We start from the raw sequence: 26471 nt of genomic DNA, 5'->3' as shown, positions 1-26471 counted from the left end.
CCCCCACAGTGCCCTGCCCTTCCTGTCGGAATGAGGGCACGGGGCTCTGGTTCTGAACTCAGCCATGTTTGGGGGAGTGCTGCTTGTCCTTTGGGGTCTCTTAGTGTGACAGCTTCTTTGGCTTTCTGAGCCCTAGTGCCTCTTTCGTTCCCTTCCTGCCCTGTCCCAGAGCTCCACCTGTCTAGCAGCCTCATCATACCTTCTCTGGTCACCAGCTCTGATCCCTTTGTGGCTGGGAGCCGATAGTATGAGGCTAGGGGCCGTAAACTTGGTCTCAACCTCTTCATCAGGGAAATGGGGCTAATCATGAAGCCTGTTTTGCAGAATTGCTGTGGGCATGAAATGAGCACATGGTCATAGAGCCCTTGTCTGGAGCCATCATGGAGGCCGTCCTGGGGGTTGTAATCCCTGTCAGAGCTTCTTGGCACTGAGGGTTCCCCAAACACCCCAACCAGAGTCTGCTCAGTTGATGCCCCTCCCCCTCCCATCTACCTGCAGACCTGGGAGTGGGCATCTCTTTCCCCTTCCAGTTACCTCCCTTCCATCACAGTGGGGCACAGATTCCAGGGCCTTGATTACAAAGCGGAAATGCCATTCTGGGAGGCACAGGCTTGGGGAGTGGGAGGGAGTTTAAGTGGAAAAGGAGCAAATTTTTGAAATGCCTCTGCCTGAGCAGGGTTCCCCTCCCCCGCCTGCCGGCCCACACCAGCGACCCCGCCTCCAGCGCTGCTTTAATCCAGAGCCAGAGTCTGGAGGGTCTCCAGTTCCCTTGGTCCCAGCCAGCCATCTCCTCTCTCTCCCAAGGCCAGCTAGGATGGAGTAGGGCCAGCCCGCTGAGGGCCAGGCCCTTTGTGTCCCCGCCCACTCCTGCAGAGACCCGCCTGGAGCCCTGCAGGCTGGGTTCTCTGCCAGGCCATGAGGACTGGTCTCACCTCCTCTGTCCACAAGAGGGGAGACCCAGGAGAACCTCAAGCCCCGCATCGGGCTTTCTGCTCAGCAGGGAGCCTGCTTCCCCCTCTCTCTCTGCCTGCCTCTCCACCTACTTGTGATCTCTGTCAAATAAATAAATAAAATCTTAAAAAAAAAAAAAGTTACATGCTCTCTACCAACTGAGCCAGCCAGGTGCCCTAAGGAATGTGATTTTGAACAAGCTGTCCAGGGGCCTTTAGCCCAATGCCTTCCTTTTACAGATGGGAGAGGGCTGAGGCGGCACACCTGGCCAGGGGCTGGGTCAGTCGAGCCCTGGGTGTCAGATAGGTGCTTCAGGTGTAGGGGCAGCTGTGGGTCCATCTTGGGCTTGTATGTATTTTCTAGGCCATGCCAGAGGGTTCCCTGCAGGGCAAAGCCAGGTTTGACCCCCTGCTTCTCTGGCATTGTGAGCTGCCTAATGGTGTCTGTAAGCTCAGCCAATGGTCTAGGGGGACAGCTGAGGATCCTGGAGATAAGGCACTGCACTGGTTCTACCCTAGACCTTGCTGCAGGCCATTGTGCAACCCTGGAGGTGCTCAGAGACTCTGGCATACCCTGATTGTGTTGTGTGGGGTGACGGTCACTATTCTGCAGCCTAGGTGCTAAAACCAAGGTGCTCTCCCCTCAGTTTCCCTGGGGTGCCTCTTCCTTCCCTCTCATTCCTGGCTGCCTCCTACCCCCATGTTGTTGGGCATGCCGTTAGGCCTGGACAGCACGGACTGAGGGATTGGGGTGGGAGCAGAACTCCTAGGGCAGAACCGAGACTATGGGGGACAATTCAGGGTCACTTGGTTCGTTTCACTGGAGAAGGGGGGAGGTGGTGAGCTCCTCAACCCTGGGTAGACCCGGACCCTCAGGCATGTCTGGTGGAACTGTGGCTCTGTGCCTCATTATGGGACCTGTTGGAGTTCCCAGCCTCCCTGCCTTGAGTCGTCATTTCCTGGGGCTTTCACGGTGGGCCTGACCAGAGTTGGTGAGGGGGGTCATTATTCGTTTTCTGCCAGCTGTGGTATGCCCCTTCTCGTTAATAGATTCATATCTGATCGGTCGGTCCTATGGACACGTGCGTAATGCCCACGGTTTGGTGGGAGGTGAAGGCAGAAGTCGACTTGAGGCCAGCATCTTGAGGGCTGCATGGGGGCTGCAGGGGCGCATGTTGGGGGTGGGGGGAGTAATCCCAGCGGTCTTCCCAGAAGAGGATGCGTTTGCTTAGCCCGTGAGGAAGGACGCGTTCTCGCCCTTGATGGAGGGCGGGGGACGTGCATTTGGAGAAAAGGTGACATCCCCCGTGCCAGCCTCGAAAGCTGGTAGCAGGCGGGCGCCTGGAGCCCGGTGCCCGGTGAGGGGGGTTGGGGCGGTCCCACTGGGCGGCGCGCGCTCGCGCCCCCAGGGCCGGCCGGCGGCTCATTTGCATGGGGAGCGGCCAATGGGCGCGCGCGGCCGGGCATGCTGGGAGCCGGGCTGGGCCGGTCGGGCCGCGGCGGCGGCGGCGGCGGCGGCGGCGGGCGGAGCGAGCTGGGACCTTCTCTGGGCGGTGGTGGCCGCAGCCAGCGTGGTGGCTGAAGCGGTCGGACCCAGGCCGGGACCCGGGCGGCTGCGGCCTTCTCGGGGCCCAGAGAGAGCGCGGCACGAGCAGCGTGGTGTGCGCCCCTGCGGGGAGGCGGGGCCCCAGTTCGGCCGGACACGATGAACTACCTGGTGAGTGCGGCGGCCGCGGCCGGGGTCCGGGAGCGCGGGGCCGGGGCCGGGCTCCTGCGGGCGCCGGCCGGCGTCCGCGTACCGGCTTCCAGGCGGCCGCCCAGCCCGCGCGCGGGGCGGTCCCTAGTGAGAGTTAAATGAGTGGCATTTCCTGCCGGACCTGCGGGTCCTGGGAACCGCTGGCCGCTGGAGTCTCCGCAGGGCCGCGACCGGGCAGGGGTCCGAGGTCCTGGAGCCCATCTTCCGCCGTGGCGGGAGCGCGCGGAGGCGACCACTGCGGAGGATCCCAGAGCCTGCGTGCTCACGGGGCGGTTGGAAGGGCGGGACTCGGGCCGCTGGCCGGCAGGAAAGTTCCTGGATCCGGGAAAGTTGCTGGCCGGAGTCCCGCTCTCCCCCTGCCGGCCGCCGCCTGCTGGGTGACCTTGGGCCTGCGAGACCCGTCTCCGAGCCTCAGTTTCCTCAGCAACAGGGACAAGTCAGAGATTCCCTGGACCATGAACTTCCAGGAGGCGTGGATTTCCAGGACGCGGGGGGTTGGTAGTCCCTCCTTGGTCCATCTGTGTGTTTTGGCGTGGGGAGCTCCCCCTCCCCGCCCCCAGGCTAGGGATCGAGCGAACAAGTGCGCGGTGACCGACCGAGATGTTGGTGCTGCGGGAGAGCAAATCCTGGGTCTGTTAATGATTCACCCCCGGCCTGTGTGCGCTTGGATCCCCGGCCTGGGGGTAGGCGCTTTTCCGCCTTTACCTACCCTGGTTGCAAATACTGAGGTAGAAGCCTCCAGGCGGCGGCATCCAGGGCCACACTGTGACCCTGGTCCCAGCGTTCGAGGTCTCAGAGTGTGGAGCTAGGGGAGGAGCAGGGCCGCACTCGGGGTCCCCCCAGAGTGCCCAGCCCCTCACTGCTGTTGGAGGCGCAGCTCAGAGCACTGTTGAAGGAGTTGGAGAAGCTAAGACTTGCTGAGGGCTGGGGTGCTTGGGGTCCCTGGGTGGGTTATTGCCTGGGGGAGATTTTGGGGTCTTGGGTCCCAGACTGGGTGGGGGTAGTGGCTCACTTGTCAATCTTGGGGACATGGGGCTTCTTTTTCTCTACCCTGCCCCGAAGGTCTAGGCTGGGAGGCACTCTCCCCGTTTGCATGACTCCAGATTTCAGCCAGGCTGGGACATGTTTCTCATCCTTGAGGCGGGGAGACACATCCTCCGGTGTCCCATTTCCTTTCCTAGCTCAAGAGCTCATGATGTGGGGTCCCAGGGTGGCAGGGCCTAGAAAAGCAGGTGTGTGCTGGGTGCTGGGAGGAGCTGCTGACATGCCCTCCTGGCAGCAGCACCCACTACCCGCTTGCCCGGGGCCACAAAGGAGCCCCCATGGGAACTGGGTGGAGGCAGGGCAGGGCCAGGTTCTGCCGGGACAGTCAGCCTTGGTTCCAGGAGGAGAGCTGGAGCTTCTGGCCGTTACAGTTTGTACTGAACCAGGGTGTGAGGGCTGTGGGCTGCCAGGACCATCTCCTTGGGCATGGACAGGGGCGAGAAGTAAGGGCAGCAGCACTAGGGCCTCCTGAGTGGGAAGGGCCCCGAGACAGCTACTCTCTCTGTTGTCATCCACATGGGGAGACTGAGGCACAGAGAGGGAGAGGTACTTGTTCTCATGGGCTTGGATTCAGAGCTTAGTCTCCCAGTACAGCCCCACGCCCGGCCTCATGTGTGCTCTCCCACCCCCACCCCTGGATTGGGAGTGCTCTGGGCCCTGGGGTGCTGCTATGCTCTGCTGGCTGCCAACTTGGTGGGGTCCTTCTGGGTCCAGGACTGTGCTTTTGTGGTCCCCTCCTGGCATCCATTGTTCTGGGAGTTCCCATCACCTTTTTCTCATGGGCCTGGAAAACTCCCTCCTCCAGCTCCCAGGAGCCCACAACCAGTGGGCGGCCAGAAGCAGAGGCCAGGTGTGCTCCCCAGGAAGCTTCCCAGAGGGGTGAGGGACACTTGGAGAGCAAGGTGTAGGGCTGGGGTGATAGGGATCATTCTCCAGCAAGCTTCTCTTTCTCTGGGCCCTCAGGGCCCCCAAATAAGGGGCTAAAGGGTGGTTACCCTTCAAGGAGGGGGATAGGGCTGGGCCTTCTGGCACTGGAGAGAGGCCTTGGCTCTCCTGTCTTGCTGCCCTGATTTCTTCCACTTGTAAGTGAGGAGTGAGGTTCGAGCCTGGGGCAGGGGGGTGACAGGGCCCCATATCAGACCCTCATCTTTACTGTGCATCCTAGAAATCAGGGATTTGATACTTTAATTTGAGTGAGAACCCCACTTTTGTACCGTTGTGTCCCCCTCCATTCCTGCTGAGTTTGTTGGTGCTGCTTGAAGGGTTGCTGAAAGTTACCACTCAGGACTGGAGCGTGGCAGAGCTGCAGGGGGCTTTAGATGTCAAGGTAGAGAAACTGGGGTCTTAGAAGGAGTGAGGTCCCTCCTGTCCCTGCTGGGGCTGTTCCTTCTGCCTCTGCCCCTCCATGATTGCATATCTGAGTCCGGTGTTGTCCCTGAAGTGAAGGTCTGCCTCATGCCGGTCTCTCTGAGAGACCAAATGTCAGTAGTAGTGAACCGGCTGTTCCAGAATCCGAGTCCTTCCAGCAAGGTTCCAGAAACAGAGAAGGAGAGTAATGAATGGGTAGTCAAGTGTGGAGGTCAGGGTTCTGCCAGCCTAGGTCACTTGCCTGGGTTGGGTGGCAGTGGGGAGGATTCTAGAGGGGTTGGGGACCCTTCCCAAGCTGCTGGCAGTGGGAATGGGCTGCAGGCTCCAGGACTTTGCCTCCCACCCTCTGGGTGCCCTTTCTCCGGTTTGCTTGCGGTCACCATCTGCGGTGTGTGACCGCTGCAGGTGCTCTGTGCCCTGGCAGGAGGGCCCTGCCCATGCCACTTTTCCTTCTCTGCCAGCCTCCCGGGGACAGTGTCTGGGATGCCCTGGCAGGGGTGGGGCAGGGTGCTGTCTCCAGTGCTGAGCCGGCCGGGGACAGGGAAGCATGTCCAGCAGCTGCTGCAGCCAGAGCTCGTGTTTGCGGAAGGGAGCCGCTGGTGGTGGCCAGCACATGACGGCTCTTAGTCCTTCCTTCAGCAGAGCTGCCCTCTAGGTGCTGAGCACCAGACAGAGGGCCGAGGACCCACATACGGTTCCCAGCCTTGTCCTGAGGTGGGTAGGGCAGGAGCTGCACTCCCCTTGGGACGGCTCTGGAATAGAGGTGCCCATGGTTTTGCTCCGTGGTAGTCAACACTGAGGACTTGAGCCCAGACTCAGGCTAATCAGTTGTTCCTGGGTGTATTAGAGGAGTGATGGTCAGGCTGGCTGGGACGGAGTTTCACCAAGGACCTCTGGGAAGGGATGAGACTGTCCCCAGAGTAGGAAGGATGGTCAGGACCCTGGCAAGTGGGCCCCAGGCTGCTGTCTTTCCAGGGGGATTCCAAGGGCACCAGTGAGCAGGGGTTGTGGATGCAGACTGCCATTCAGACACACGGGCATTGGGCCTGTATCCATTAGCCATGGGGGCTCCTTGGGACAAGCAAACAGAATACCCCAGAAATAATCTTGGCCTGAGTGTGAGATGGTTCTGGGTATGAAGGGAACTAGTGTTTTCCGAGTGACTACTGTGTGGGAAGCTCTGTGCTTGGGGCTGGGAGAGGTGTGTGTGTGTGTGTGTGTATGTGTTGCATTGGGACTCTGTATGTGTGTGTGTGTGTTGCATTGGGACTGAGGGCCAGGGGAAAGAAAGGGTCCTGTCAGATCTCCCTCCTGGCTTCTAGGAAGCTAAGCGTCACTGCGGGAGCCAGCTAGCTCTGCTTTCTCACAGGGCACAGATCTGCCTGTGTCCCTAGCAAGTCAGGTCACAGTTCTGCTCGGTTTCCCTGTCTGTAAGGTGGAAGTTTCAATGTCCCATGAGGCTAAAAGGGATGATTCGAGTACGCGAAGTGCTTACCCCGACAGCTCGTCGTTACCGTTATTGTTGTGAACCTCTCGGTCATGTTTCTTCTCGCCGGTCCCAACTACCAGGTCACACCTGGAGTCAGGGTTTGGGGGTATACCGAGAACGCATCCAGCACTCCCCAAGGCAGCTGGCGAAGCCAAGGAAGAGTGCCACAAAGCCGGTGGATGGCTGCTGCAGTCTGCCAGACATGGCCCACCTGCGGCTGAAGCCCAGTGACGCCTTGTCTGAGAGCCTGCCCCACCCGGTGGGTCTGGTGCCCACAGGTCCCAAGGACACAATGCGCGCTATTCTAAGAGCCAGGCAGGGTCTGTGGGGCGGCCCTGTGGGCTCCTGTGTGCAACAACCAGGGTGTTGTTCTGAGCAGGCCTGGCGGGCCGGCCTCTGCCTGGGGAGTGTTGGCATCAGGCTGGCATCACCTCCCCGTCCTTCTGGGGTGAGTGAGCCCCAGAGGGTCCTCCTGGCGGCTCCCAGAGAGGCTAGGATTTGAGCTTCTGCAAGCGGTACATCTGGCTAAGCCTGCCCATTGAGGACCAGGCCCCATGCTCGTGTGCCTGCGGGGTCCGTGCTGAAGGACACAGCCCCACCCCCCATCCTGGGCACCGGGGTCAGAGGCAAGATGTAGGCAGTAACAAGAGTTCTGGTCATCACTTGGAGTTGGGGGTGAGTGCCCAAGAAGAGGCCTGGTAACGTCCCTGGAGGAGTGGGGCACTGTGGAAGGTTTCCTGAGGCAGGGATGAGGTTGGCCAGAACCTTGGGGTGAGTCAGGCAGTGCTCTCGGTGGTCCCTGTGCACAGATGGCTGGTGGTGTCCGCCCAGACTGTGATGGCACCTCTAGAGGTCACGGCTGAGCCCCCTAACAGGTGGGGAGAAGCACCTGATTGGCCCAGCCTCTGGGGGGCTGGCCCTTCTTGCATGCTGGGTCCTGGGGGGTGTGTCCGGAGTAGAGATGCTCAGGTGCTGTCTGAAGGCTTTGCCCTGGCTGGCCTTACCTGCCGTGGGCGGCCACCGTTTGATGACATTTCCTGAGCTCTCAGGCACTTGCCCAGAGTCTTTACCAGTACCGGCCTACCTGCCACTCCAGGGCCACAACCCTGTCTCCCTCCAACCTCTTCCTCCCTCAGGGCCTTGGCTCTTTCTTTCTTTATTTTGCTTTTTAAATTTTTTTAACCTGGGGTGGGGCTTGGCTCTTGTCCATCCTCTGCCTGTGCACTCTTCCCTAGCTGGTGTCCCGGTGCCTGGTTTTCATTCTTCATGAGTCTTCTGAAATGTCACCTTGGGGAGGTCCTCTCTGACTGCCCTGTCCAGTGGCCCTGTCTCCCACATCATTTTAGGTGCCCCAGTCCCCCCCCCCACACACACCCTAATAAATCATTTGCTCTTTGCTTCACTGAAATGTAAGCCCCATGCAGACAGGGGCCTGCGTAAGCTAGGCCTGCACTGTCTTGCGGAGTCTGGCCCAGCACCGGGCAGAAAGCAGGAGCCGGTCAGATTTTTTGTGGAACAAAGGAACAATCCTATGAAACCAGGACTGTCCTTTTAGCACGGGGATCTGGGTATTCGCAGAGGGATCTGGGTATTCGCAGAGGCTCACGGACTTGCTCAGAGTCACCCAGCAGCGGAGGGAAGGCCAGACCCAGGACTGGTTTGCGCCGCTGCTGAGCGACTCCGAAGGAAGGAGGAGCAAGGAGGAACGCGTCTTGGAACAGCTGGGGAGGCTTAGAGGCCCAAAGCTGGGGTGCTCGGCCAGCTGGAGCAAGGGGGCTGCAGAGAGACTGCCTCTGGGGCTCCTGGTGGGGGCACCCGCTGATGCAGACGGAGGCGCCCCTGGTGCCAGGCACTCTGTGCCACGTGCCCAGCCCTGGAGGTGCTTCCCGGCCTGGCTCCAGCCGCCCCAGACTATACAGTTGCAGTCGTTGTTGGCCTTGACTGCTCAGTGAGCTCACGCCAAGGGGGTGGGGGCTGGCCACCCTGGGTGCAGGAGGCCCCAGTAGCTCTCCTGGGCCTGGGCAGACCCTCCCCCTCTTCCCTCTTCCCCACCAGACCTTGCCCTTGGCAGAGCCTCCCAGCTTTCCTGAGCAGCCGGCACTGCCTGGGGGGGTCTGGCCGAGACCCCGCTGCCAGCCTTCCCTGAGCTGCCCTCCTGAGAGGTGAGGGGCCTCTGAGGGGCAGTCCCTTCCGTCTGTACCCCGCCCCCTCTGACTGGGCTAGAGGGGAATTTTCCTGTGACTCACTCTGCTGGCACTTCCTGTGGTCACCAGGGCAGGGGCTGGGGGGGACCCAGTGGGGTGGCTCTGTTTTCTGGGGTCACAGGGGGAGGAGGGTAGGCCCGGTGTCCCGCCCCCTGACGGGATGTGATTCCCCAAGGCAGGCTGTAGACCATATTTGGGAAACTTGCTTTTCTTGCAGGCAGCCTGGGGATGGGGCCCATAGGCCCCCAAGTGCTGCAGGATGGCCCTTGCCCCTGCCTGCTCCTCCTGGGGCTGTGGCCTCTGGACCCGCTTCGGCCGCCTCTGTCCCATCCTGCCTTGGAGCCGGGGAGGTAGTCCGCTGTTCTTTCTCAGGATGTGTGTTTTTTCAAAGCCCAAGCCAAGAAATGCTCATTAAATACAAACTGAGAAATTCTGAAAAACAGGAAGAGAAAGCATCCCCCATTGTCCCAAACATTCACACTGTTATTCTTACCCTTTCTCCATTTTTTTTAAGTTCAGGTGACATTTTGTGACCGTGTAGTTAATGCTTCCGTGCGTCTGTGACCATCACAATCGTGATGTGGGCAGTGTTGCAACACCCAGCAGTTTCGAGCACCTTTGCCCCGGTGCTAGCCACGGTGCCGGAGTGAAGCCGGAGTGAAGCCACTTCTGTGCTCTCTGTGATCTGCCCACCTGGGCTGACCCTGGCCCCCAGCCTGGCCCCCAGCATCTGGCTCTTTCTGGGTCTGGAGACTCTGAGTGGCTCCGGAGAAATGGATTCCCAGCTGATCCCGCTTTGTCCCCTCCCTGGGAGGCCCAAGCAGCCCTTGGCCTCCTGTCAGCCAGGTGCCCCCTTCATTCCTACCCCCTTCTGGGACCTTCTGAAATCTCTGGGTCCACCCTGATCCTGGCACCTGCCGGAGGGGAGCGGCAGGGCAGAGACTGAGGACGGAGAACACAGGAGCCAGCGGGGTTCTGGGCCTGCCAGCTTGGTGTCTGCCAGTGCTGGGGTCCTCCTGCTTCTACCCCATCACCCCCAAGGCCCTCCCCAGGTCCCACACAGGCTGCTTAGCAATGCGACCTCTCTGTGCCCGGGCCATGTGCAGCTCCTGTCCCTCTCCAGGAGGGTTTGCTGACTAAGAGAGCCCCTCAGCAGTGCCTGCTTCTTGGGTGGCTGGGAGAATTAGCAGGAGAATGACAGGGTAAAAAGTAGGGCCAGGGGAGGGTACATCCGCTGTCTGTATGAGACCCCTTTCTTGTTTTGCCGTATCTTCCTCATTGATTCCTGTTGCCTGTCCCTTTTCCAGAAGCATACATGCCGGTGTCATGTGTCTGCAGTCCTGCAAAATACGTAGAGTGTTTCATGGACGTTTATAATGTTTACATAAAGGGTTGTGGGCTTGCTACTCTAACTCGGGGGTGTGGCTGGCCTCCCTCCCCGGATACCTGGACACCTGCTGGAGCCCAGAGCAGAGTGGCAGATGTGTCCTCACATGCGGGCTGGGACCCTGCGCAGCCTCCGTGGTGCTCTTAGCCAGTCGTTTCCCTCCAGACAACGCGCTGTTTGTATCTTGTTGGTTTTCCATTGGGGCCTGTCTTGTCTTTGCCTTGCTGATATGTAGATGCTGATATGTAGAATGCTGCAGATTCTAGATTCATCCCTCTCTCATCGTTTGGTGACCTGTTACCCCATCAGCTTTGGGTTACCCGCCTCCCCCTGGTGGAAACCATTCCGCTTTGGTGAGGTTGGATCTGTTTGACCTCATTGTTAACCTTATGTTTTGTGCTTTTGCGGTCTTTGTTTTTAGAGTTGTATGTCATAATTTTTTCCCACGTCAAGGTCATAAAGATATTCTCTGCAGTTTTTTCTTTTGTTAGAGTTGTGTCTTTGACTTGTGGGTCTTGAATTGTTCTTTGTTTATAACTTGAGGCGAGTGTGCGAATTGATTTTTCTTCCTCCGATGAATGAGTTTCCTAATACCACCTGTGAAACAGCCCTGGCCTGCCCTCTGCCCTGGGGTGCTGCCATGAAGGGTTGCATGTGGGGCTTCTGCCGCCGGGCTGTCAGCCAGCCCTGTCCTGGGGTACTGGTCCCCAGCGAGCTCGCTGAACCAAAGTCCTGGCACGTCCTCGTACTCCAAAAAGAGTGTGCTCCGTTGCATTTCATTTTCAGAACCTGCTTATTCAAGGACCTCTCTTTCTCCGTTAATTCTAGAAGGATTCTTTTTCTTTGGTTAAATTCCTTTAAAAAAAAAAGAAAAGAAAAGAAAACTGGCATTTTTGTTACAATTGTAACTTATGAAGTAAGCTGAGGCAAATTGGCCTTTCATAGTGCTTAGTCATCCCACCGTGAACTTGGTGTGTTTTCTCTTTTATTCAGGTTTTTCCTTGAGCCTCTTGGCAGAACGTCCACACTTTTTGCCCTGAGGTCTCCTGCTGTCTTTGCTTGATTAATTCCTAAGTAACGAGTAGCTGGTGGTGGTGGTGGTGCAGGCTTTTCTGTATTTCTCTCTCATCAGTTGCTGGTCCTGGTTTGTTGGCATTATTACGGTCATGTGGTCTGCAGATGATGACGACTTTGTCCTGGCAGGTCCCCTCCCCACACTCCAGTGTTTTCCTCTTGGCTGGCGGGGCAGAGGCCCCGGGGGTTGGAGCAGGGAGGGTGTGCGTCCTGTTTTCTTCCCAGCACCTGCTGGTCAGCGTTCTCACTCTCGCTGTCCTCAGCGTTGGTGCAGGTGGTAGCGCCGCTAAACCACTTTGGAGTGGTTTCCAGGAGTTTGTGGAGTGCCATCCCTGGAGTGTAGAACGCAGCTGCATCCTGGAGGAGTCTGAGGTAGTGTCCAGGCTTATTTGAGAGACGCTGGGATCAGCTGGGCGTCTCTGCTGCAAGCAGGAGGGGCAGAGGCCCCAGAATCTCCTCAGACCATCCTTTCTCAGTGCCAAGATTAGCTGCCTCGGGTGGCAGCTGGGCGGTCCGCCGAGCCCCTGGCATCCATCCTCATGCACCCCTGTGTCCTCTCTCCCCAGAACGTGCTGGCCAAAGCCCTCTATGACAACGTGGCCGAGTCCCCAGATGAGCTCTCCTTCCGCAAGGGCGACATCATGACCGTGCTGGAGCGGGACACACAGGGCCTGGATGGCTGGTGGCTCTGCTCACTGCATGGGCGCCAAGGCATTGTGCCCGGAAACCGCCTGAAGATCCTGGTGGGCATGCATGACAAGAAGCCGGCGGGACCCGGACCTGGCCCACCTGCCCCTGCGGCCCAACCCCAGCCTGGCCTCCACACCCCGGCTGCCCAGTACACGCCCATGCTTCCTGCCGCATACCAGCCCCAGCCCGATAGCGTCTACCTGGTGCCCACCCCCAGCAAGACTCAGCAAGGCCTCTACCAAGCGCCTGGGCCCAGCCCACAGTTCCAGTCCCCTCCAGCGAAGCAGACATCAACGTTCTCAAAGCAAATGCCCCATCACCCTTTTCCCAGCCCAGCCCCCGACCTTTACCAGGTGCCCCCAGGGCCTGGCAGCCCCGCCCAGGACATTTACCAGGTGCCACCTGCTGCTGGGATAGGGCATGACATCTACCAGGTTCCCCCATCCATGGACACGCGCAGCTGGGAGGGGTCGAAGCCACCAGCAAAGGTAAGGCTGTATTGGCCTGAGCGGGCAGTCCACCCCCAGGCTTTGGTTTCTGGGCCCAGGCCAGACCCTTGGGGTCTCGAGGGCTCCAGCAACAGCTGCATGTTTGGTCTGGGCGGGGACAGGAGGTGAGTGTTTGGGGACTGTGTTATCTGGCTACTGAAGATGGACAGGCAGCTCCCAGAGAAGAGATCCCAGCTGGCCTTGGACTGTGAGGTGACCTTCAGCAGACAGACCCCAGTGGGAGGGTGTCCCCAGCAAAAGATGCAGTGTCTGTCAAAGGCCTGGAAGTCCGGAAGGGGTGGGCCGGCAGGACTGGGCACATGAACCCTAAGCAGCGGTGGGTGTGTGTGTGTGTATGTGTGTACGTGCGCGTCGGACAGCCCAGCGGGGGGCTTGATGCTCCAGAACAACCAGACCCCTGCCTGACGGCGGGCGGTTGCCTACTCCATGTTCTAGTGATGTTATTCGGCCCACAGAGGGCAGGGTGCAGGGCCCAGTGGGGTGGGGGGCACCAGGAGAGCAAGGGGTCCCTGGGGGCAGCACTGGAAGGAAGGAGCTCAGTGTGGCGGTTGGGCAGGCACGGCCGAAAATCCATAGGAGTAGATGGAGTCAGAGACTTAGCTTTCTCACGTGTCACCATTTGGCTGAGGAAGCACCTCCACGGGTCTCGACACCCCCCACCCCAGTCCGTCTTGTTAATGCCGCCATCCTCGGCCCGGGGCTTGCATCTCCCAGGCCCGGATGGCTGCCTCGTGAGCTCCAGCCAGCGTGTCGGCGTCCCAGCCAGCAGGGGAGGGAGGCACACGGAGCGGAGAGGCCGGCCGCCTTGTGCCCAGGGGCTCCCATGAGTCCTCTGGGTGTGCGTGTCCGCTCCTTGGGTGGGCGTGGAACGCATCTTCCGGCCGTTCCTGGCTCCACAGGCGCCCAGGCCATGGGGAGGACACTGCCGGTGGGATTGCCGGAGGAGGCCTCTCAGAGGACACCGTGTGGGCTGTTGCCAGGGGGCTGGGCCGAGGGATAGGGCCCTGGGGGCAGCACCCTTGGCTCCACACCGGCCTGCCTGTGCATTGTACCCCCAAGTCCATCCGCGTGTGAGAAAGAGGCTGACCGAAGAGGGAGCTCCTAGCCCACTCTCGGCCGAGACAGGAGCAGCCTCTTTTTGCCTTTGGCCTGTGTCTTTCCATGCCCACGTCCCTTGAAGATTTGGGGAGTGGAATTTCTGGGAGCCCAGAAGCAGAGGAGGCGTCCCATATACTTTGGAGGACCGGGTTGCCACACCCGCTCTCCCTGTCCCCTCCATGGCTGTTCTTCATTCCAGCTCAGCCAGGAGGACCTTGAGAAACCCAGCCTGTGCCAGCAGGGAGGGCCCTCAGCCCGCCCAGCCCCGCTACCCAGCTCAGCCCTCTGCAGAGGGGAGACCCCAGCAGCCAGCATGCCCCAGAAGCCCTGGCGGGAGAGGCCAGGTTCTGGGGCAGTAGCTGGCCCGTGGGAGAAGCTGCTGAACTCGGAGCATCCACTCCCTGCCACCCAGACCAGGCCTCGTGTTTGTGCCATGTCTCCTCTCGAGCCACCATGCCCGTAGAGACAGTGGCCGAGTGGTTGCTCCCCCCATGGCCCTGAGCCTCTGTTCTCAGGGTGTGTCCAGGGCTAATGGGGGCGCCTGCCCTTGGGGCACAGCATGGCGACCAGGAGACTCGGCCAGGGATCAGGCTGACTGGCTGAGAGGAGGCGCCTGGACCCTGGTCACCAGGGTCACTAGCTCACACTTCCTGCCCTGCTTGCTCCTTCAGCTGCCTGGCAAGAGCCTGGCCAGTGGCAGAAGCACCCCACGCTGGACTGGAAGAGCCCAGATAGGCCATTCCCAAGGTGGCTGTAGGGAGAGAAGCAGAGCCCTGCCTGGGAAACACCTACCCCATGGGGAGACCCAGAGAGCAGTGCCCAGCTGGAGAGCCTCAGGACAGGCCAGAGTCCATCCCCTGCACACTCACACTCAGTCACACACACACACACTCCACGCTTCACACACACCCCGGGGGGCATGCCCTATCCCTTTCCCACTTTCCTCCCTAAACCGACAGGCTGGTCCTGGTGCCCTAGTCCTTCCAAGCACTGGAAGCCCGTGGGCCAGGAAACAGCAGTGGGAGCATGTGCTAGGCTGTGGACCTGAGCCCACAATTTGGCTGTGGGTTCTGTGACCCTCCCAGGTGAGGCTCTGGCTCTCAGGGGACATCTGGGCTCAGCTGGCTGGGCCCAGTGGTAGTGCTGCTCGGGACTGTGTCCTGAGGGCCCTGGCCTGGCGGGTTGGCCTCCCCTGCGAAGCCTTGTTTTTCCTGGTCTAGGCAGCCTCGAGAGCTTCTGCTTTTATGTTCTGATCATGAAAGCAGTGCTCATTTGTCTTAGAAAACATATACTCTAGAAAAAGTTTGGAGACGGGCACCTGGTAGCTCAGTTGATTAAGTGTCTGCCCTTGGCTCAGGTCCTGATCCCAGGGTCCTGGGATCGAGCCCCGTGTTGGGCTCCCTGCTCAGTGCAGAGTCTGCTTCTCCCTCTCCCCTTGCTTCCTGCTCGTACTCTGTTTCTAGCTCTCTCAAATCAGTAAATTAAGTCTTATAAAGAAAAGAAAAAGCCTGGAGAGGAGATTGCCCAGTCAAGAGGTGATCAGTGGAAATTTGGGCACATTTTATCTTTGCATATTTTTTATGTCTTAAACAGATTTGTATGCAGACTTTTGCATTTTTGAGACTGTAAGTCCCACAGGTGGCGGAAGCATTTTCTTGGGTCCTTAAGGTGATTGTAATGGGCACCTCAGATTTGTTGTGTTGCCCCTCCCCTTGGGGCGGGCTCCAGGAGGTTTCTGATCGCAGGGTCTGGATTACAGCGAGGCAGTAAGTGTCTCGGTACAGGCCTCTTCGTCCACATTTCTGGGTTGTGCGTTCGTAAACCTTGTGCTGCTCCTCAGAAGTCTGGGAAACACAGGCTCTTAGTTCGGGGGGTAGAGGTGAGGTTGGGTGAGGAGGGACCCTGCCAGGACAGTGGGTGGGGTGGGAGGTCCTGCCCCCCAGGAAGCCCGGGGCGAGTGATGCTGCTGGCCAGGAGGGGAAGGGTCAGATGCCAGGAGCCTGGGGCCCAGTGGCATGTGTGGCTGGGGAGAGGGCACCCCCACACCACTGCATTAGCACCTTCCAGGCTGGGGCGTAGCCAGAGGGACGCTGACGGCAGAAGCAGATGGGGCCCCCAGAGAGGGACGTGTTTTGTGAGGTCGCTTGTGGGGGAGTGCCTCTGGGTTAGGGGCCGCAGCTGTGCCGAGGGGACAGCTGTGGTGCTGGGTCAGGCGCCTGGACAGACACAGCTGAGCTCAGTCCTGTACCTCCTGGGAGTCCAGGAGCTTGGAAGCGACCCGTGTCCAGCACGTCCCTCAGTCTGGGTGAGAGGTTAGATTGTCACCTACTCGGTCCCATAGCACTCCAGCAGTGCTCCAGAGGAAGATGCTGAGGCTTCTAGAGGGGAGTGGGCCAGAGCCAGAGCCATTCTGGGTCACATGGGGTCACGTCCACTCTGCAGAAAGGGGGAGACCAGTAGCTGAGCGGCCTGGAGGGGGCCGGCCGGCCCAGGTAGAAGGTGGCAGAGTGTGTGGCCTTTCCCAGTAGGGTCTCTGGGCTCACCCCTGCTCTCTGCATACACCCAGCCCAGCTTGGGTCTCGTGTGTGTCTTTGTGTGTTCTCTCTCTGTTGAGATGTGTCTGTGTGGGAGCTTGAGGGCCTTCGGTCAGGAGTTCTGTGTGTCCTCCCAGGCTCTGGCTGTGTCACCCAGCCCCCGGGGATCTCGGGGGCCTGCTCATGGGGCCTCAGGTGCAGAGTGGGGCAGCCTGTGATTAGCGGGCTCAGCAGCTCTCTGGAGAGTAGGTTTCTCTGACAAGCTTCTCCTCACCGGGGGCTGCCTTCCCGCTTCCTTCTGATGGAGAGCACTTGCTGGCCCGTCCAGCTGCTTCCTGTCACGGCTCGGCGCAGCAGTGGATGGCAGGCTGCCGACGGCCCAGGCCCAGGGTCCGGCCCCAGAGCCCCTCCGCCGGTGCTCCCCACTGGCTCTGTCGTCGAGACGCACTGTGGGGGCTCTTCGTGGGGCATCTGCTGTCTGCGGGGCCTGGAGACGCCTCGGGTCTCACCCCAAAGCTCTGCCAACGGGCCACGTCCCGCTAGCCCCCGCCTGCCCCGCCTGTCCTGTTGTTGGCAGGTTCTAGTGGCTAAAAATAGCTCTGGAGGAGACTCAAGTCTGGGGCTCCAGGAGGGAGATGAGTCTGGGGAGGGCCGCCAGCTCCACTCCCAGACACGCTGGGGGTGGGGTGTGGTGGGTGGGGAATGCCCCCCCACCCGGCACTCACCCCAGCAGCTAACTGTCTGCCGGGCTGCCTGGGAGGAGGGCACAGGCCTCATCAGCGGAGGCCGTGCCAAGCCCGGGGCTGTGCAGAAAAGTGCCCACACCCCAGGCCTGGGGTGCTCTGCTGCTCTCAGAGTAACCAGTGCCTGCAGATCCACAGGACACGGATATGCGGGGCCCGCTGTCAGTGCCGTGGGGCCCGCTGCAGGCCCGGGATGCCGGGTTCTGGGAGCACCGAGCCCGAGGGCCAGCCCTGCTGCCCCCAGGGATGTGTGGGGAGGTCCTGAGTCAACTCTGTTCCAGACATCCCCTTTGACTAGGGAACAAAAGGCCTTTCTGTCCCAGAGCGCTTGAGCAGGGAGCCTTGTGGGGGAGGCATGCCCTGCCCTGCGCTGGGTTAGATCCTGCCAGCCCCTCCCACTGGGCAGTGGCTCCCAGACCCCACTTCGGCCAGGATGCGTGCCTGGAAAGAAGAGACTGTCGTGGGTCACTTTCGGCAGCTTGCTGTCTTGGATGCCAGGCCAGGGAAGGGTACCAGAGAGGGGAATGTGTTGGCCCCTTCTCAGAGCCAGCGTCCCCTGACTTAGGTCTTACCCTTGTTGGGTTAGAGATGGTCTGGGTGGCCCTCTGGGTGTGGTATGCTGGGGAGTGCAGGGTTCTTGGCTCTAGTCTTGACCCCTCCCTCACGCCCATGCCCAGCTTTCCAGCAGGGCCCAAGAACGGCCCTGAGTGGGAGTCCTTGGTGGGCCTGCCTTCAGGAGTCTTCCCAGGATGTGCTCAGTGGCTGAGGGCAGGGGCACCAGCTTCTGGAGGCACCATGCCCCAGCCATTGGGACCTCCTGCAGGCTACCTCTAGCTGGCACAGCCTGGCACCATCGTCTCTGTTTGTCCCCCCAAGTTGGGAGGGGGCAGCTAGGAGGTGACATCAGGCAGGGCCATCTCAGTCCAGGGCAGACCCTCCTCTGGGACTTCCCAGGTCATCCAGCTGTAGACTACTGTCATTTCCTGGCTAGAACCAGACGACTCTGGACAAACCCTGGGGGTTCGTGTGCTCTCCAGATGCTGTATCACATCGAGGAAAGGGTCAAGAACACAGAGGATGAGAACGCCCTTGTCTCTCACTGGCCTCCAAGGCCACCCTCGGAGACTGCCCCTGTTGCGTAGACTCTCCCTGGGGACCTGATGGTGGGTCCTGGAAGATGGTTTCCAGGCTGGTGGTGACAGGTTGGTGACAGATGGCTCTTGCCCACAGGTGGTGGTGCCCACCCGTGTGGGCCAGGGCTATGTGTTTGAGGCCTCCCAGCCAGAGCAGGACGAGTACGACATCCCCCGCCACCTGCTGGCCCCAGGGCCCCAGGACATCTACGACGTGCCCCCTGCTCGGGGGCTGCTGCCCAGCCAGTATGGCCAAGAGGTAGGTACTGGGTCTAGGAGTTGGGGGCACCTTGGCCCAGCCCAGCTTAGGGAGCTGGGCTACCCCTGTCCCGGCCAGGGTTGTCCTGGGGTTGGTGCTGTGGTGGTTCTGCTCTTCCTGTACCCTCCGGTGGCCCTGGCAGGGGCACCTGTGTCACCACATCTTTTCTGCCTCAGGTCTACGACACACCACCCATGGCTGTCAAGGGTCCTAATGGCCGGGACCCATCACTGGATGTATACGATGTGCCCCCCAGTGTGGAGAAAGGCCTGCCGCTGTCCACCCACCACGCAGTAAGCAGTCGGGGGGGAGCTGGGACTGGTGTGTATACAGGGCTGGGTGCGACAGAGTGTGGGCCAGGGGTGGGGACCCACGTCTGCAGGCCCCGGCTCTGCTCCTCAGTCTGTGACAGAAGTGCAAACTGAGCGCTCCAGCCTCCACTTCCTCATCTCTACAAAGACCCCCCCTCATGGGCCTTTCATGGGTTCTTGAGGGGATCACACAGGATATTAGCAAGGAGACCACAGAGTTCATTCTTCAAAGCAGGACCCTTCTGAGAGTGAGCGGGGACCAGGAATTATGAGGGAGCATCAGGAACAAACCATCACTGTCCTGGGTGAAGCAGGGTGTTGTCACCGTAAATACAACACACAGATCAGCCAGGTTCCTGGTGCACAGCAGAGACCACACGGGGGTGATGGGGGCGAGGTGGTGTCACAGCTGCCTTCTCAGCACGTGTTTGTAGCTGCACAGTGAACAAACTCCTGTAATCCTGGTCACAAACCTGTAAGTGGGTTCTCCCCTCTAACAGCTCAGCAGACAGGCACAGAGAGGTTGAGTCGCCTGCCTTAAGTCACACAGCCAGTAAGCGGTGGAGCTGGGATTCTGAGCTCAGGGCTGGCTCCAGAGTTGGGTTCTTAACCTTAACCTGTGTAGGTAGGAACCAGGACACCCGGTGCTGCATCTGTATGAGTGGCCCAGTCCTGCCCCGGGGGCTCCATCTGGGCAGGTGGATAGGCAGCCTTGACCGATCCTCTGCCCACCAGGTGTATGATGTCCCTCCATCCGTGAGCAAGGACGTGCCCGATGGCCCGCTGCTCCGTGAGGAGACCTACGATGTGCCCCCCGCCTTCGCCAAGGCCAAGCCCTTCGACCCGACCCGCCACCCTCTGGTCCTGGCCACGCCACCCCCGGACTCGCTGGCAGCCGAGGACGTGTACGATGTGCCCCCGCCCGCTCCTGACCTCTACGACGTGCCCCCCGGCTTGCGGCGGCCCGGCCCCGGCCCCCTCTACGACGTGCCCCGCGAACGGCTCCTCCCCGCCGAGGCGGCCGACGGCAGCGTGGCCGACGACAGCGTGTATGCGGTGCCGCCGCCCGCAGAGCGAGAGCCCCCGAGCGAGGCCAAGCGGCTGTCAGCCTCCAGCACCGGCAGCACACGCAGCAGCCAGTCAGCCTCCTCCCTGGAGGCCGCTGGGCCGGGCCGCGAGCCGCTGGAACTGGAGGTGGCGGTGGAGGCCCTGGCGCGACTGCAGCAGGCCGTGAGCACCACCGTCGCCCAGCTGCTGGACCTGGCGGGCAGCGCAGGCACCGGCGGGGGCTGGCGCTGCGCCCCCGAGCCCCAGGAGCTGACGGGGCAGGACCTGCGGGCCGCCGTGGCCGCCGTGCAGGGCGCCGTCCACGAGCTGCTGGAGTTCGCCCGCGGCGCCATAGGCAATGCCGCGCACACGTCGGACCGCACGCTGCACGCTAAGCTTAGCCGGCAGCTGCAGAAGATGGAGGATGTGTACCAGACGCTGGTGGCCCACGGGCAGGCTCTCGAGGGGGGCCGCGGAGGCGCGGGGACCACTCCCGAAGATGTGGACCGCCTGGTGGCCTGCTCGCGGGCTGTGCCCGAGGACGCCAAGCAGCTGGCCTCTTTCTTGCACGGCAATGCCTCACTGCTCTTCAGACGGACCAAGGCCCCCGTTGGGGGGCCAGAGGGGGGCGGCCCCCTGCACCCCAACCCCATCGACAAGGCCAGCAGCATCCAGTCCCGGCCCCTGCCCTCACCCCCTAAGTTCACCTCGCAGGACTCCCCGGATGGGCAGTATGAGAACAGTGAGGGGGGCTGGATGGAGGATTACGACTACGTGCACCTGCAGGTAAGTGCCGGCTCCCAGGGGAGCCTCCTGGGGAAGCCTGCTGGCCTCCTCAGGTCTCTAAGTTTTCTAACCCTGTCCTGGGCACCTTGATCCCCTCCACACGGAGTCTTCCTGTGGCCAAAAGAAGAATTTGGGCCCCAGTAGGCCTCAGTGAGTCCCTGTGCCCACTCTCTGACCTTCCAGGCCAGATGCAACCCCCGCCCAGACCCAGTCCTCTACCCGCCTCAGGCCTTTGGGCTGACGTGGCCATGTCATCAGAGGCCCTGCAGTGCCAGCCAAGAACGACCCTTGAGCACTTGCAGGGCTGAGCTGCTCCAGTGAGCAGGACAGAAGCAGCTCTCTTGTGTGTGGGGAGAGGGATTTTGAAGTATAAACAAAAACAAAGATTGTTACAGGCATTGGGAAAGAAAGAAAACCAGGAGATGGGAAGGTGGGCCTCTGAGCACAGAGACCCGGATGCCAACCGAGTACCCCAGTAGGGAGCATTTCAGGTTGAGTCAGCAGGTGCCAAGGCCCAGTGGTCAGGAATGGATGAACAGGCCCTGTATGCCAAGGGGAAGGGTTTGAACGTGATTCCTGGTACGGGAGCCGGGGCAGGGAGGATGGCCTGGCCACCAGGGGGGGGGCCGCAGTTGGTGGAAGGGGCCTGGAGCGCACCCTCCTGGGAGGCTGTTCCTGCTGCGAGCCTGGGTCTGGCATGCAGTGCCACCTGGTGGCTGCCGACAGGGCCTTGCGCTCCCCCAGGCCCATGGGGCTCCTGACTCAGTCCAGTCCTTGTGCCTTGCCTCCAGGGGAAGGAAGAGTTTGAGAAAACCCAGAAAGAGCTGCTGGAAAAGGGCAACATCATGCGGCAGGGGAAGGGCCAGCTGGAGCTGCAGCAGGTAAGCATGCCTTCTCTGGGCTGGGGCGGGGGAGCCCAGCAGCCCCTCTGGAGCCGAGCCTCCCACCGCCCTCTCTGCCACAGGACTGTCTCCGTGCGTCTGGTGGATTTCTGTGTGTTATTATCAGAGTGATCGTGGTAGACATGGGAACACAGAGAAAAGTGTAAAAAGGCAGGAAACAAGGCCCCTGAAGCAGTGGGGGTACCCTGGGGCTCGTTTGTAGCTCTGCTCCTGCGTCCAGAGTAGCCTCTATGTTTTCATGTTCTTGAGTTTATGAGCAGGAACATGTGTTTTTTGTTTGTTTTTTTTTTTTAAAGATTTTATTTATTTATTTGACAGACATCACAAGTAGGCAGAGAGGCAGGCAGAGAGAGAGGGGGGGTGAAGCAGGCTCCCTGCTGAGCAGAGAGCCCTAGGTGGGGCTCGATCCCAGGACCCCGGGATGACAACCTGAGGCAAAGGCAGAGGCTTTAACCCACTGAGCGACCCAGGCGCCCCAGAACATCTGCTTTTATTTCAAAATTGTCCCATGGCATTAAACATTCTTCCTCAGTTGTTTTTAAAGGTCATGGGACATGTCTGAGTATTAAATGCTTACATCATACCCAGTTTCCCTGATTATAATGGTACTGCTGTACTTGTGTGCAGATATAGAATTTCTTCATACTTCAGATCATTTCCTAAGGGTAGGAAAGGGATTATAAAAATAAATTAATAAATAAGGTACCTTTATTCTGATTATGAAGATGGAAAAAAAAATACAGACAAGCATGATGTAAGCACAGAAAAATCACCTATCAGATTTTCAGCACCTCGCACCCCACCCCCGCCCCGGGCATGGGGCGGATGGCAGAGCCAGGAGAGCTTCCCAGCTCCACCCTGGCCCCTGCAGAGCACCATTGGCCCAGCTATAAGGTACAGACCATAGTGGGTCCATCTCAGGGTCATTGTGAGAATTAAGGGAGGGAAGAGCAGAAGCCTGGCCCATGGAACATACTCTGTAAAGGGATAAAAGTTCATAATTAGAGGTATCTCCATCCATCCATCCATCCGTCCATCCATCATCTGTCTGATGTATGGAATCTCCACTAGTTTAAGAAATGGACATGCGCTTTATCAAACTCTGTGACTTCTCTGGACTGTGCCAGCATTTATTTATCTGGTCCCCTGTTGGTGGGACATTTCAGGTATTCCCAGAATTGCTTTCATGAACAGCACTTCACCGACCTGCTTGATCCCAAAGGTAAATTACTAAAAGCTGGAAGAAGAGATAGGAATATACATGAAAAGCTCTAGAAAGGTCGAGTGCCCTTCGGCCAGGGACCTAAAGCACCACTACGGTACAGGCTCATCAATTGTAGACATGTAGGGCGCCTGGGTGGCTCAGTGGGTTAAAGCCTCTGCCTTCAGCTTAGGTCATGATCTCAGGGTCCTGAGATCGAGTCCCGCATCGGGCTCTCTGCTCAGCAGGGAGCCTGCTTCCTTCTCTCTCTGCCTGCCTCTCTGCCTACTTGTGATTTGTCTCTGCCAAAGAAATAAATAAAATTTAAAAAAATTAAAAAAAAATGTAGACAGGGGCACCTGGGTGGCTCAGTGGGTTATGCCTCTGCCTTCGGCTCAGGTCATGATCCCAGGGTCCTGGGATCGAGCCCCACATCGGGCTTCCTGCTCTGCGGGTAGCCTGCTTCCTCCTCTCTCTCTGCCTACTTGTGTCAGATAAATAAAGAAAAAATCTAAAAAAAAAAAAAAAAATGTAGACACGTGTGTTGGTTGTCCCCACCCCAGAATATTGCTTGAATAAATAAAACAAATAATACAGTAAAATCTTAGATAGCTATTAAGAATTGTCAAAGAATGGGGCGCCTGGGTGGCTCAGTGGGTTAAGCCTCTCCCTTCGGCTCAAGTCACGATCTCAGGGTCCTGGGACCAAGCCCGGCATGGGGCTCTCTGCTCAGTGGGGAGCCTGCTTCCTCCTCTCTCTCTGCCTGCCTTTGTGCCTACTTGTGATCTCTCTCTCTCTTTGTCAAATAAATGGAATAAAATCTTAAAAAAAGAATTGTCAAAGAATGGAAAAGAGTTCGAACTGAAAGTGAGTGTGCATCCTCTCCCTGGCTGAGGGGGCCAAATGGTGAGTCTCCCCAGGTTGCCGCCGATTGTTTCGGGGATGAGGAAGGGGCAAGTCCATGCTGGTTTTGCTAATTAAATGAAGGCTTGAAATCTTGGATGAAACAGAACTTATCTGTGCCTGAGCCTGTGCACAGCTGATCACAGCCCCGCAGGCCCCTGGTCAGTCAGCTCAGTCCACACGGGCAGCTTGCATGGCGGGGGCTGCCGTCGTGGAGAGCCCCTCTCCCCCTGCGCTGACACAGACCAGCTGACAGCGGGCCCCTGCCCTCTGGCTCGGGGCTGGAAGGGCGGCCATAAAACAGTCGGCCCTCAAACACCGTGGATGTGAACTGCATGGATCCACTTGGAGCTGGATTTTGTTTTAATAAGTACATTGGAGAAGTATTTTAGAGACTAAGACAGTTTGAAAAAACATGCAGATGGACCATGTAGCCTAGAAATACTCAAAAAATTATGTATTGTAAGAAAACAGCATTTGGTACAAGTAACAAGTTTTACAAATACCATGACCTTTCTTTTTTTCTTTTTTTTAAGATTTTATTTTAAGTAATCGCTACTGTGGGACTCAGACTCACAACTCTGCAATCGAGAGTTGCACGCTCTCCTAGCTAAGCCAGCCAGGCACACCCCGCTACATCTCTTCTGTTTAAAGTTTTTATAATGGAAAATTGAATTCCCTTATAAAACTGAAGAAGGCAGTCCCCTGGGTGCATTCACCCACTCCCAGCCCCTCTCGGGACGGCTGCTAAGCTGGGTATCTGGCAGCCTTACCCCGCAAACCATGTTGGAGATGTTACAGCCTTTCGTCTGCAAATACTTGTGTTTGGTTCTAAAAGATAACAGACCTGGATTATATTCTACCAGGGGTGACTTCCGGGGACCCGAGATACCAGCGGACAGCTGTCTTGTTTTCTGCTTGTTGGTGTATTTGAAGTTTTTCTTTTTTAAGAATTGATTAATTTATTTAAAGTGTGATTGGGGGCAGGGGTAGAGGGAGAGAATCAGGCAGACTCCCTGCTGAGCACATTCTACACAGGGCTCAATCCCGTGACCCCCAAGATCATGACCTGAGCCCAAATCAAGAGTCAGATGCTTAACTGACTGAGCCACCCAGGTGTCCCGATTTGAATCTTTTTACAACGTATATGTTAAAGACAAAATGTGGGGCTTTTAAAATTCATTGTGAAGTATGGATAGGTTCCTAGGAAGCCGCAGAGAGTATAAAGCAGGTCCGAGTCCCCTTCACGCACTTTCCCGCAGTGATTGCTTCCCGATTACGTAAGCAGAGACTGACGTCCCCAACCACGGCAGCTGCTCATTTGTTCTGTGTCGATCATTTCATGGTTTCCAAAATGTTACAAAATGGAATCCTACCTTTTGAGATAGGCAGAAGTTACTGGCGAGTGTCGGGAGGCCGCTGCGGACGCATGCTTTGCCTGTGGCCTAGAGACCGCGCCTGTCCCCGCTCCCGCTGGGAGCTGTCCCGTTCTCTTTCTCGGTGTGGTGCAGCCGCGGTTCTCACTCTGCTCTCCCTCTGCTGCAGCTGAAGCAGTTCGAGCGGCTGGAGCAGGAGGTGTCCCGGCCCATCGAGCACGACCTGGCCAACTGGACCCCAGCGCAGCCACTGGCCCCAGGGCGGACAGGCAGCCTGGGGTCCTCGGACCGGCAGCTGCTGCTCTTCTACCTGGAGCAGTGCGAGGCCAACCTGACCACCCTCACCAATGCGGTGGACGCCTTCTTCACTGCCGTGGCCACCAACCAGCCCCCCAAGATCTTCGTGGCACACAGCAAGTTTGTCATCCTCAGCGCCCACAAGCTGGTGTTCATCGGGGACACGCTGTCGCGGCAGGCCAAGGCGGCCGACGTGCGCAGCCAGGTGACCCACTACAGCAACCTACTGTGTGACCTTCTGCGTGGCATCGTGGCCACGACCAAGGCCGCTGCCCTGCAGTACCCGTCCCCCGCCGCCGCCCAGGACATGGTGGACAGGGTCAAGGAGTTGGGCCACAGCACCCAGCAGTTCCGCCGGGTCCTGGGCCAGCTGGCGGCAGCCTGAGAGCCCGTGATGGAGGGATGGGGTCGGGAGGACGACACCTGCCCCGAGAGAGTTGCCGTGCTATAGGCGTGGGGACAGGCACCCCAGCTCTGCCCAGGCCTGGTGCCCCAGACTGTCCAGGGATTTGTACATATTTATGACGGGGCAGGATATGGGACAGCATTTCCTCAGCAGAGCCCAAGCAGAGCTGGGCCCCCGGGAGACAAGGCTGAGGAGTAGGCTGGGGTCTTCCTGCATACACGGCGCCGGGGCCCAAAGACCCCTCGATCCCCGTGGCCTCAGAGGACCCCTTGAGCTGATCCTAGCCCCGCTGGGGGGCCCTGCCCCTCGCTCCCCCACACCACAAGCGCCACTGTACCAGGAGAAAAACTCTAAAACACTATTTTTCATTATTGATTTTCCAATCATTTGACTAATAGTCGACATTTAAATAAAATTTTAAAAATGGGAAGCCTCTGGTGTGAGGTGTGAGAGCCAACAGGCCTCATGGATGCAGGCAGGGGTGTCCTTGCTCTCGGATGCCACAGACGGAGGGGATTTGGGGTGAAGTTGTGGGAAGCTTCTTGGGAGGGTGAAGACCAAGTGGGTCCTTTCAGGAGCCAGGCTAAGGACATGAGGCCAGGGATCTCCTCCAAGGTGGGGGTAGGTCTGCCATGACCCCGAGACCTTGAGAGCCAAGGCTGCTGGAGAGAAGCTGAGTCATCCTCAAACAGCAGGGCGCGATGGCCGAGGAGGGGCGCGCCCGTGGCCAGGTCGGCGGGAAGCCAGCACGGACTGAAGCAGCTCCCAGAACACACTGGGCTCCACTGGGGCCTACGCTCCAAGGCAGAGAACCCGTGGAGGACACCACAGAAACTTGTTTTCACAGACCTCACCCAGAGCTTTGCTCTTAGAAGCTCATAATTTCACCCAGGGACTTACTCCGGAGCGTCTTCCTTGAATTACACATAGACTTGGCCTCTACGTTGGGACTTGGGGATCCACAGGGCCCTTACCCTGGGTTTCAGGAACTGCTGCTCCTACCC

The 26471-nt window shown here is 59.0% G+C and overlaps 1 protein-coding gene across 1 annotated transcript; it reads left to right on the top strand.

The window, feature by feature from the left end:
- Positions 1-2366: 2366 nt before the first annotated feature.
- On the top strand, positions 2367-25897 carry BCAR1 (BCAR1 scaffold protein, Cas family member). The gene is given in 8 exon segments (XM_045076315.1): positions 2367-2645; positions 2647-2667; positions 11839-12450; positions 18077-18238; positions 18415-18531; positions 19285-20382; positions 21174-21263; positions 24934-25897. Coding segments are annotated over 8 exon segments (2877 nt in total). The 5' UTR covers positions 2367-2381; the 3' UTR covers positions 25447-25897.
- Positions 25898-26471: the final 574 nt, after the last annotated feature.

Source organism: Mustela putorius, unplaced genomic scaffold (genome assembly GCF_011764305.1).
Source record: "Mustela putorius furo isolate JIRA1106 unplaced genomic scaffold, ASM1176430v1.1 tig00000174_pilon_pilon_pilon, whole genome shotgun sequence".
NCBI lineage: Eukaryota > Metazoa > Chordata > Mammalia > Carnivora > Mustelidae > Mustela > Mustela putorius.
This window is presented reverse-complemented; position numbering and strand designations above follow the sequence as displayed.